General features: G+C 47.0%; 1 protein-coding gene across 2 annotated transcripts in view; it reads left to right on the top strand.

Annotated features, from left to right (window-relative positions):
- Nucleotides 1-1,233: 1,233 nt before the first annotated feature.
- The window catches only part of SCARB2 (scavenger receptor class B member 2), a 62,726-nt gene continuing 52,842 nt past the window's right edge, over nucleotides 1,234-11,117 (top strand). The window contains exon 1 of one of the 2 annotated variants that reach the window (XM_036337008.1): nucleotides 1,234-1,587. In XM_036337008.1, coding sequence (XP_036192901.1) covers nucleotides 1,471-1,587 — 117 coding nt within the window. In that variant the 5' untranslated portion in view covers nucleotides 1,234-1,470. The remainder of the gene's footprint in view (nucleotides 1,588-11,117) is intronic. The other variant, XM_036336999.1, reaches the window with a different exon arrangement.

Below are 11,117 nucleotides of genomic sequence, written 5' to 3'. Positions count from 1 at the left end.
GCCTTCCTTCCTTGCCTCTCTCCTTCACAAGGATCACATCTGCATCCCAGGTCCGGCTCTCTGTCCATTTCCCTCCTAAGTCCCTTGCACAGTGCTCCTGGCTGGCACTGCTTTTGAGGGACCGGGACAAACAGCTACAAGTTCACAGGGCTGCTGTGGATATTAAATATGTGGGTGTATGTAAGCACCTAGCCAAGGCCTGGCATATAGTTGACATTCATTCCACTAATATTTATTGAGTCCCTGCAGTGTGCAGACTTTAGCTCAGGTGCCTGGGAGATAATGGTGAGCAAAGCTGATGTCAACGTCAGGGCCACCTGCTTGAAACTTCTTGCTGACTCCCACGGCTGAGAGATAAAGTCCCAACTCTTCTATGGGACACAAAGAGCCCTTCAAAGTCTGACCCCGAGGCTTCTCAACACCTCCCACGCCACCTGCTGCTCCCCTGGGCCTATCATCAAAGGACCTTCTTTCTTTCCTCCTACAATCTTGCTCTTTCACCCTCAGTGTCTTAGCACATCTTTTCCTTCTCATTGGAATGCCTCTTCCTTCGTTTGCACACACCCCTCAGGTGACAACCCTGACACATCCCCAAGCCCAGTTCAACTGTGGGGCCCCAGGTCACAGGACAGACAGAACGTGCTTGTTGCACAGGTCTCAGCACTCACCTGTAAAAGCACAGTTACACTGCGCCACAATGGTGTAACAGTGTCCCGCCACCCTGTGAGCTTGCCGAGAGCGGGGGCAAGGTTGTGTCCATCCTGAATGCCCAGTGCTTGGCACTTGGTGGGCCTGCAGCACATATGCGCAGAGTGGGTGTGTGAATGAGCCCAGGAGGACTTCTTAAAAAATATATATATTATTGAGTTTAGAGAGGAAGAGAGAAAGAGAGAAACATCAATGAGGAGAGAGAATCACGCCCCCTCCTGGGGATGGAGCCCGCAACCCAGGCATGTGCCCTGGGCCAGAATCAAACCTGGGACCCTTCAGTCTGCAGACCCACGCTCTACCCATTGAGCCAAGCCAGCGAGGGCAGGACAGGCGACGTTTGGAGGACACCGCGGGGCCTGCAGCGAGCGGAGGGGGCGCGGCGGGGCCTGGAGGGGTCAGGGAGCCGCAGGCGCCGGGGGGCCGCCCGGGACAAGCGCGGGCCGAATCGCGGCCGCCGCCGCGGGGCACATGACTGTGGGCTCAGCCTCCGCCCCGCCCGCCGCCCGCCCGCCCGCCGCCCGCGCAGCTGCTGGCAGTGCTCTGCCGAGTGTGCGGCGAGCCGGCTGCTGAGCCACGGCCTGCGAGCTCCCTCTCCGGCCCCGGAGCAGCGCCGGGCGGCGCCGCGGCTGCCCCAGGGAGGGAAATCGAAACCGAAGCGGCTCATTCCCTCCCGAGCCGCCGGCTTCCGAGGGTGCCCGGTCTCCCCTCCTTCCGGCGGGTCGCGGGCGTGTGCCGCCCGGCCCGTGAGCCGCGCGCAGAATGGGCAGGTGCTGCTTCTACGCGGTGGGGACGCTGTCCCTCCTCCTGCTGGTGACCAGCGTCACGCTGCTCGTGGCCCGGGTCTTCCAGAAGGCCGTGGACCAGGCGATCGAGAAGGTGAGGGGGGCTGCGTGTGTCCGTGCCGGGCGGAGGGCGGGGGGCCGCTTCCAGCCGACCCCCGACTGCTGAGCCTTGTGCAGGGAAGAGCTGCGCCTCTGCAAACCCTCCGATTACAGCCCTCCTTTCTTCCTTGTCTTCCCAGGGTTGGGAGGTAGGGCTTAAAGAAGGATGGAGAGGCATGGAAATGACTGTGTTCCCTTTATAACAATAAGTAAGACTGTGGATCTAGACGTTTAAAAAAGCTTTCACTTATATTCTATCATTTGCATCCCCCGCCCTGCCCTCCCTTCACCCTGATCTCTGTTGAGCCCAAACTCATTTCCCTCCCACTTGATGAAAAAAACAAAACAAAACTAAATGAAAGTCACCACAAAAGAGGCAAGTTTGTTGGCTGCCTGCGGTGGCCTTTGAAGTGGTGTGGGGCCGCGGGTGAGAAGCGGGTGTGTAGCCATTGTGTTCTTGCCTCCTTGGGCCGGGCAGGGCAGCTGGTAGCCAGGCCAGGCCTCTGGGCTGGGTGACATTTCAGTCCATCCAAGTCTGTACTACCCACCTGCTTAGCAGCGCGGTGTCTTGTACGACAGTCTGTGTTGCTTTGTCTCATCATTGATTCTTGCTCTTCTCAAACAGCCATAAGCTGCAGGCAAAGATGCATTTATTGATTCTTCAAAGAACCTGAATCTGTCTCTTCCCCTAGATGAGTGGACTGGAGAGAGTCATTTCAGAAGACTTCTCCAACATTTGACTTCTCCAGCGGTCATTTCTTCTGCCCTTCCACCCCCACCCACCAATCTATGTGGAAAGAGGAACAAGAGAGAGTTACTGCGATCACTTTTTCCTTAAAAAAAAAACACACAAAAAATCGTTGGAGTGGCCTTTCTTGTTAGCACCCATAACTGCGTGCTTAATTTCCCCCACTGGTTGGCACTTGCTGCTGGCTGGATAAACATGCCAGGCACCATTTAGTTTGATCACTGCACTTACTCCCTCTTAGTAAAGTTGTCACATTTTAGGTGGCAAATCCTTTAATCGTGGATTCCAAAAGCCATCAATTACTTAAAATCTGGCAGTAAAGGAATGCATAATTTAATTTTTTCTAGGTTCACATTGCTAAGGGGGGGAGGAAGCCCATGGTCTGAGCTTAAAGATCATTGTTTTCCTGAGCACCCAAGTTCCAGGGAAAAACTGAATGGAATGTTCTTCACTCCTGTCCACCTGAAAACCCATGGCCAGATTGTGTAAGGATGTACACTCTTGCTTGGGTGACTAGTCAATTATAGTCAATATATGAATTTTCTTATGTGGCTGTTTCAGGAGACCCTGTGAGACCAGTGACCTCCCCAGTGCCTCAGGTATCACCAGCCCTCAGATGCTCTGTGGGTCTATACTTCATAGGGCCAGGGGTCGCTGTAAGGCATCTTGGCTAGGGCTTGAGTTTGCATTGCTATTTGGTGATTGGCTTTTTGCATGGTTTTTCTCCATGGGGATTGGGCTCTGATCCAACTAATAAATTATAGCACAGGGCAAGTGGGATTGCCCAACTCCATTAAGGAACACTGCACAATATGGTGTGTGAAACCAAACGACAGGTCTGGTTCAGGGGGTCAGATATGGAGATAGTCTAAGTCAACCAGAGGTTTCATGTTCCCATTAATACCTTTCTGCTCTCCTGGATCACCTGTAGGGTGGTAGCATGGGATAGTGGGAAACGGTAAGGAGTCTGCAGGTCAACATCCTGGGCATGAAGCCAGTGTTCGAGCTGACGATCTTCTGCTAGGTCGGTGCTTAACCTTTCTTGATTCTTGATATCAGCATCTATAAATGGGGCTAATAATAATCTGCCTAAATAGAAAGGTTATAATAATTCTTAAGGAGCATTAGTATCATTTTCATGGGCTAGAGTTAGTGCTTTGTGCATGAGAACAGCTTTATCTTTTGTTAGCAGCTGCATAATGCAAAGAAAAAATACCTGAGATTTCAAGTCAGACACCTGTGTTCAAATCCTAGCCTTGCCACTTACAAGTTTTTTGTCTTTGGGCAAGTTACTTAACTTCCCTGAGCTTTAGTGTCGTTACTTGGAAAAGCAAAAGATGTTAGCTTTTCCTTAGGAAGGGCCTCCTCACATTGATAAGCTACCCACGGACCGTGGACCGGCCTCTGTGTTTGCTGTGAGGCCGAGTGAGGCCATCTGTGCAGAGCACCCGGCAGAGTTTCTGGCATAGCACAGGTGCTCCGTTACGGCCGCGTCATTATTTCCAATAGTATTGTTATGGAACAGTTCATTCATAACTTGGCTTTAATGTAGTTGTAATAAAATCCACCCTGACAGTCCCAGCTCTTAGTGGTTTCATTTGAAAACTCTCCATGCCTTGGCTTGTCTACTCAAAAGAGAAGAGAGGCAAGGGATGAAGTTCTAATAAGCAGGTTTGTTTGACTAATTGTGAGAAGCTGAGTAACATCATTCCTATCAGAAGAATTTGCCTTATGTGATCATTTTCCTCCAGTCCTTTGGTGACCAGAGACTACCGAATGGGATTTTCACTTTGGCAGTGCATGGAATGGAAGGAACCAAAACTAGTTGACCTCATTGGCTTGTATTGGGCAAACCCTCTAGCTGTTTCTGCTTCACTTCTCTCATTTGCAAAAGAGGCAGACTGAGGCTTTCCTCCTTGTCTGCCCACTCTCGCTTCCTGGGGGATATTCTGAGCATTAAGCAGGCCTCTATCAAGCGTTTTTACCCCCCCCCCCCCCCCCCCGAGACAGTTTTGCACACACCTGGCAATCTCTTTTCCTCTGTAGAGCCTAGAAGGGCAGGGCGTTATGTAACATTTCATTTCATTTGCTAACCCCACTGATTGTCCTGGCACCCAACACAGTACCTGGTATAGGGTAGGTGCATAATGAATGCCTGTTGCCTCCCTATTGATTGTTTTAGTTGAAAGAACAGCGTCCCGAGAATCAGCAGAACGTGGTTAAAATTCCTTTTTCTGTCACTAACAAACACTTGGATTAAACTGAACAAGCCAAGTGCAAATGACCAACCCCTCAAAACCTCCGTTTTCTCATTTTGAACGTTGGGGGTAATAAGAATAGCTCCCTCAGGGTTGTTGTAAGAAGGAAATAAAGTAATTGATAGAAAGCATCTAGCATAGTCCCTTCCACAGTGCCTGAATATTAACAACTATTATTGTTTCTGGTGTGTTTTTTTTTCTCATCTAGAAACTGAAGCTTATATAGTAGATAAGGTTCCTTCTTATCTCCAAAACTCTGAGATTCTATGAGATGGGCATGTGACCTTTGCTTGATTGCAGCTCAGAATATTAAATTTGGCCTTGGACCGGCTGACCATTTAAACATTTCCTAGAAATGAGGGTGCAGAGCCAGCCAAAGTCAGGGCTGGCCAATAGGAGATGGTCTGGCAAGGGAACCAGTAAGAGGCAAAGAGATGGTTCACGTTTTGCTTCCTACAGGCCAAGGAAGGAAGGCAGCATTAGATCTCAGGGATAAGATGAGCAGGACAAATGCACTTACCCTTTGCCCAAACCTGAGTCTCTGGGCAAGTGAGTCACAGCTGGCCTCTTGGGAACCATAGCAACTATGGAGCTTCTGCTGATGGCAAACTGCAGCTCGTGAGCCACATGCGGCTCTTTGGCACCTTGAATGTGGCTCTTCCACAAAATACCATGTGCGGGCGCGCACGTACAGTTCGATTGAAACTTCGTGGCCCATGTGCAGAAGTCGGTATTTTGTGGAAGAGCCGGTATTTTGTGGAAGAGCCACACTCAAGGGGCCAAAGAGCCGCATGTGGCTCGCGAGCCGCGGTTTGCCGAGCCGCAGTTTGCCAACCGCTGATTTAACCAAATAACATCGATTGGTGAATACGTACAGGTCTTCTTTTTAAAAGTCAAATTAGTAAAATAGCTTCGTTGTTGTTTATGTAAAGACAGTCAACTAAATATATAATCCTAAAGGGCTCTCGCATATCTACCTCATCACCCAAGTGGCCTTTTCACAGAGTTACACAGACTTAGAATCTTAGAATAAGAAAAAACCTTTAGATATCACTTAATCTGTTATGTTATAGTCAAAGAAACTGTGTTCATTTTTAAATGGATGATAGTAGGCATCCAGTTGCCTTTACATTTATATGACACTAGAAACATAGATAAATGACTTGTGGAAGGCCACATGGAAAGGAAGGGGTAGGGTTAGGTGTGCAAGCTGGGTCTCCTAATTCACATTCCCCTTCCCGAGGATGACCACACACCTCACTGCCAGCGACAGTCCTGGTTTATTTACACCTGTTGTCCTGGCGTGATTACCAGCACCTCTTTCCTTACAAAAGATTCCTGGTTTGGCCTGCTAGTGTGGCTCAGAGGTTGAGTGTTTTCCTATGAACCAGGAGGTCAAGTGCCGGGGTTCTTGTTCCAGCATCTAGAAGGGTTCAGGAATCTGGAGAAGGCTGTGTGTAGATTAAATAAGAGTCCGGAGACGAAGCATAATTTTGAAAGGCATTAGGGGGTGAGAGGAGCCTAGCTGAAGGAGCTAAGTTCTAAGATCAAAGGTCTTAAGTTCTAAGATCAAAGGTCTTAAGGTCCAAGGTCTAAGGTCTCCTTGTCCCAGGACCCCATGCTTTTTATTAACACAACTTGTCCTGAGGCGAGGCAGAGATATACACTTCAAAGAGTCAGGGTTTCCTACAGAGTCCATTGTCAGAATGGGGAGAATTAGCCTACGGCTGTTCAGGTATTTGGCCAGTAGAAGGCAATAACATGTAGATTAAGATGCCCTTTAGCTGTCTGGCAGCCAAGAAATCAATTTAATGTATCCTATTCAGGTTCGATTGGGGGGTGGAGGGGGGGAGTACATGCCCTGGTCACAGTGGGCTTGATCCCCAGTGGGGGGCATGCAGGAGGCAGCCGATCAATGATTCTCATCATTGATGTTTCTATCTCTCTCTCCCTCTCCCTTCTTCTCTGAAATCAAAAATATATTTTTAAACTGATTCCTGGTTTGGACAATAAAGTCTGTCCTCACACACCACACTGTCCTGCACTTCTTGGCCTTAAAGAGGAGTGTGGTCTCTAAGGAGCTGAGGCCCACTCCAGCTAGCTCAGGAAAGACGGGATTTCTTCTTCTAAAGCTGCAAGAGGAAGCTCATAGACATCTAAGTGTGAGAACCACAGCACAGTAAGGCTTCCTTGAGGACAGTAGAAACTGGAAAGTCAGCAGAGCCAGGCACACTGTCCCCCTCTCCTGCCACTGCTTCCCACCAGCCCGCTTCCTCTGTTTACTTGTTGGGCCCAGGCTGTTTGCTCATCTGGGGCTTCCTCAGCCTCAGCCCTTGTGACCTTCCAGCTGCTAAGCCCACATGAACATGCTTCATTTCTTAGTTTCTCTTCCTTCAATTTTTAAAAAATGTTTTTATTGATTTTTAGAGAGACAGGGATAGAAAGATAGAAACATCGATGAGAGAGAAACATCATTCATCAGCTGCCTCCTGCATGCCTCCTACTGGGGATTGAGCCCACAACCCGGCATGTGCCTTGATGGGGAATCAATCCGGTGACCTCTTGTTTCCTGGGTCGATGCCGGGAGCCGGTCCATCCTTGCTTTTTCAAGGAACCTGGCATATATGGCATATTGTTCTTAATATGTTTGCTCACCTTCTTGGCACTATGTGTTTTAACCAAGGTCTCCTCTCTGAGAAAGGTTGTTTCCCCAGGTAGGGATTTTCCCCTGAAGTTAGGGAGGGAATAAAACCTCTTAACTAAGTGCCAGGCGGGTAATTAATCACTTTAACTACGAATAATCGTGCTTAAGCTACATAATCTTTACTCCCTGGAATGAAGATAAGAAACGCCCTAACCTTTGTAATAGAGATTGATAGGATTGAATCAACTGGTATAAATACAGATGCAACAAGACAGCAAGACCCAGAACTTAGAAGACAGAACTTAGAAGACAGAACCAAGAGAGACAGAACCTAGGCACAGAACCTACACAGAACGTTCTCTAGAGACAGAACTTCGCTGGAGAGAACATGGCAAAAGATCCTGGACAGAAACTGGCCTCAGAACCTAGAGACAGAACCTACCGAGAGAACATGGCAAAAGATCCTGGACTGAACCTGACTACAGAAATTGGCAAGAGAACCTGACTAGAACCTGGGGACTGAACCTGGCTGGAGAACTGGACAGAACCTGGCTGGGGAACCTAGCAAGAGAACATGGACACAGAACCTGGCTGGAGATCCTAACCAGAACCTCACTGGAGATCCTGACCAGAACGTGGCTAGAGAACCTTGCTATGATGATCATCTGAACGCCCTCTCCGTGTCATTCCTTCTTCACTAACTCCGTCCACACCTTTGGGGACCCCTGGACCTGCTGGGGTTGGACCCCAGCAGGTCGACGCTCAACACTGAGCAACACTGGCCTGCCTCTTTCCCAAATTTGTCACAGAGCGATGTGATTGGCTTAGCAGAAGCCATAGATATATAAACAGGCAATATCCTTGCAAGATTCTTTAACTTCAAAGCACAAGTGTGCAACTCCTCCCTAGCATTAGAAATGTGATCTTGTGATATCAAAATCATAGTATGGTTCTTTCAACATCGTACTAATTCATGGTGACCATGAGTGCATTCATTATTAATGATTAAGACAGGGGAGTAAGCCAGTACTTCTCAGTGTAGTTCCTAGACTCTAAGAACTGCATCCAAATCACTTACGGAAATTTAAAAAATACAGACTCCACCACCCTGCTGAATCAGGCTCCTTAGGACCGCCACCCGGGATACAGAGCTAAGCATGAGCCCGTGAATGGTTTGGTTGGTGACTGTGTTAGCCTGTGTCTTCAATCCTTAAGGTGGCAATTCCTTTTTCGCATCTTTGTATTTTATTCTTTATTTTTGTTTATTTTGCTGGTAAGAAAAGAAAGGCATGTTATTATAAAAAGTCAGATACAACAAAAAGTAATAAAGCAGAGATAACTACTGTTAACATATTATTGGCATTCACCTTTTTATTTATGCACATATAGTAACACATTACAAAAATTCCCACTCTTCATTTATAATTTCAGCTTTGCTGAGTTATGATTGACATATAAAAGAGATAGCAATTCTAGTTGAGTATATTACTACTACTGGTTACTATTATCCTGCAAGTTTACATTAAAAGGGAAGATTGGGGGGGGGGGCGTGTCTTGCTTGTGGGAACTGTTTTTGCTTTCTTGTTTAATAAAGTGCAATATTTCATTCTGTCAAGCCTGGCAACAAGGCCATCTGTTCTGCCAGACATTCGCTCGTTCCCAGGGAGGAATCAGCAGGTGGGACGATCAGATCATTAATGAAAACACAGGATGTTGGCCAAGTGACTAGTCATTTATGGCCTATATCATAAAGCTACATACTATGTATATACATGATATACTAATAAAGGGACCCCTTTAATCAAAGCTAGTAGCAGAGGCACATTTGCTTGTATCTGACGCTCTTTACCAAAAAAAGGAAAATGAAAGATAACCTGAGAGGGTCTGGTGTTTAACAAAAATGAGCAAGGGCATATTTCTGTGTAGAAGTGAATACTATTGCTATGATTTCACATGCAACAAATGTACAAGCTTATGCCCACTTCGCTCATTTACCTTGCCCGCTTGGCCCCTCCAGCATCTGAGCTGAGAGAGAGAGAGAGAGAGAGAGAGAGAGAGAGAGAGAGAGAGGGAGGCAGAATGCCATTGTGAGACTAATGTACTCATTTTGGCAAGTCCCATTTTAAGGATATTTGCTTTAAACATTGCACTCCTAATAATCAAGAGTAATGGAAGCCCCAGCTGGTTTGGCTCAGTGGACAGAGCATTGGCCTGGGGACTGGAGGGTTCCAGGTTCAATTCTGGTCAAGGGCACATGCTCGGGTTGTGGGCTCGGTCCCCAGGAGGCAGCCAATCAATGATTCTCTCTCATCATTGGTGCTTCTATCTCTCTCTCTCTCGCTCTCTTCCTCTCTGAAATCAATAAACATATATTTTAAAACAGAGTAATGGAAGAAAGAGGAGACATAGATAAATAAGCAATGAAAACATCACTTATTTCATCTTTGAGAGATACAATCACAGCCAAACAGGTTGTAAAACAAGACTGGCTCCAAGAGTTGCACATGGAACTCAGGCATTGTTTTCATGGCCGCGCTTCTTATTTATTCACATCTTAAAATTCCTTTCTCTTCCACTCTTCAACCACTCCACACACACACACACACACACACACACACACACACACTTTCCCAATTTTCACCTGATCCTCATGATTAAGGGTCCATCTGGTGGCTGCTTTTTCTCCCTTTGGGCCAGCAATTCTCAACCGTGGTTTCACATTTGTAAACACCTGGAAGCTTTTTAAAAGTATCCAAATAGGTGTTTTATAGCAGGAGTTCATTCCGGATAGCTGTTTCATCATATCGTCCTGTATGGAATTTATAGACAGAGTAGCAGCTTACATATGAGCTGACATTTGAACCTCAACTGTCAGAGCACATTAGCTGAAATTATTACAGTTCCAATGAAAGCAAAACGAGTTCAACAACAGTGACGCACAAAATAAAATGCCAATGCATTTGCTCCTGAGTTAAAATAAGGTCAGAGAATAAGGGTAAAACATTAATAGCAGTTAATTTTCTTTATTTCAACAGAGAATTTAAAAAGGTAAGTAGTGCAAGTATAGTACTATGAGAGTCTAGAATGGGTTTGCTTAATTTTAGGAAGAAATTTAAAAAAAAAAACCAAAGCAAACCAACCGGTGTTTTGGTATCGGGTGAGTTTTATTAACCTGGAGCCCAGGGAGAATCATCCGCATGCTATGAGGCCAGGTTCTCAAAGTCGGTCTGCATTCTCTCTGGGTGAATTTAGATCCTGTAGATGGCAACATGGGCACTGAAGTTGTGTTTAATTATTAAGTAGCACTCTGTTGAACTGAAAGAACAATCAGCAGCACTCTTGAGTCCTGAATGTTTCCTTAAAAGTGTTGTTTATATTCACCAAAGCCTAATGCAAGTCCCCGAGTGCTTATTTTTATCATCTGCCAGGACAGCTGGTTCAGCAACCCTCCTAGAGTTGCCTTCCCAAACGAGCTCTACCAGGTTAACCTGGATGAAGTGTGTCTTGTGACTCACATCATGTCAGCTCTTGGCAGAAGCAGGTAATCCAGGGAACAGTGGTTGGTTGAATGTTGCTAGTGTATCAAGTGCCTATTAGGAAATGGCAGAGGATGACAGGTGACAGGCTGCCTCACATCATGGCCGGGCTTAGTATGGCAGGTCAGGGACCTCGGACTTTATCCTGTGAGCACTGGGGAGTGTCTGCTCACATGGGCACTTTTTTATTTGACAGAGAGAGAAAGAGAGAGGGAAGGAGAGAGATAGAGAAACAGGAACATTGATAAGAGAGAAACATCACTGATTAGCTGCCTCCTGCATGCCCCCTCCACTAGGGATTGAGCCTGCAATCCAGGCATGTGCCCTGACTGGGAGGTG

This window comes from Myotis myotis, unplaced genomic scaffold (genome assembly GCF_014108235.1).
Source record: "Myotis myotis isolate mMyoMyo1 unplaced genomic scaffold, mMyoMyo1.p scaffold_m19_p_1, whole genome shotgun sequence".
In the NCBI taxonomy this organism is placed as follows: domain Eukaryota; kingdom Metazoa; phylum Chordata; class Mammalia; order Chiroptera; family Vespertilionidae; genus Myotis; species Myotis myotis.
The sequence above is the reverse complement of the archived record's forward strand: the minus strand, read 5'-3'. Positions and strand labels throughout refer to the sequence as shown.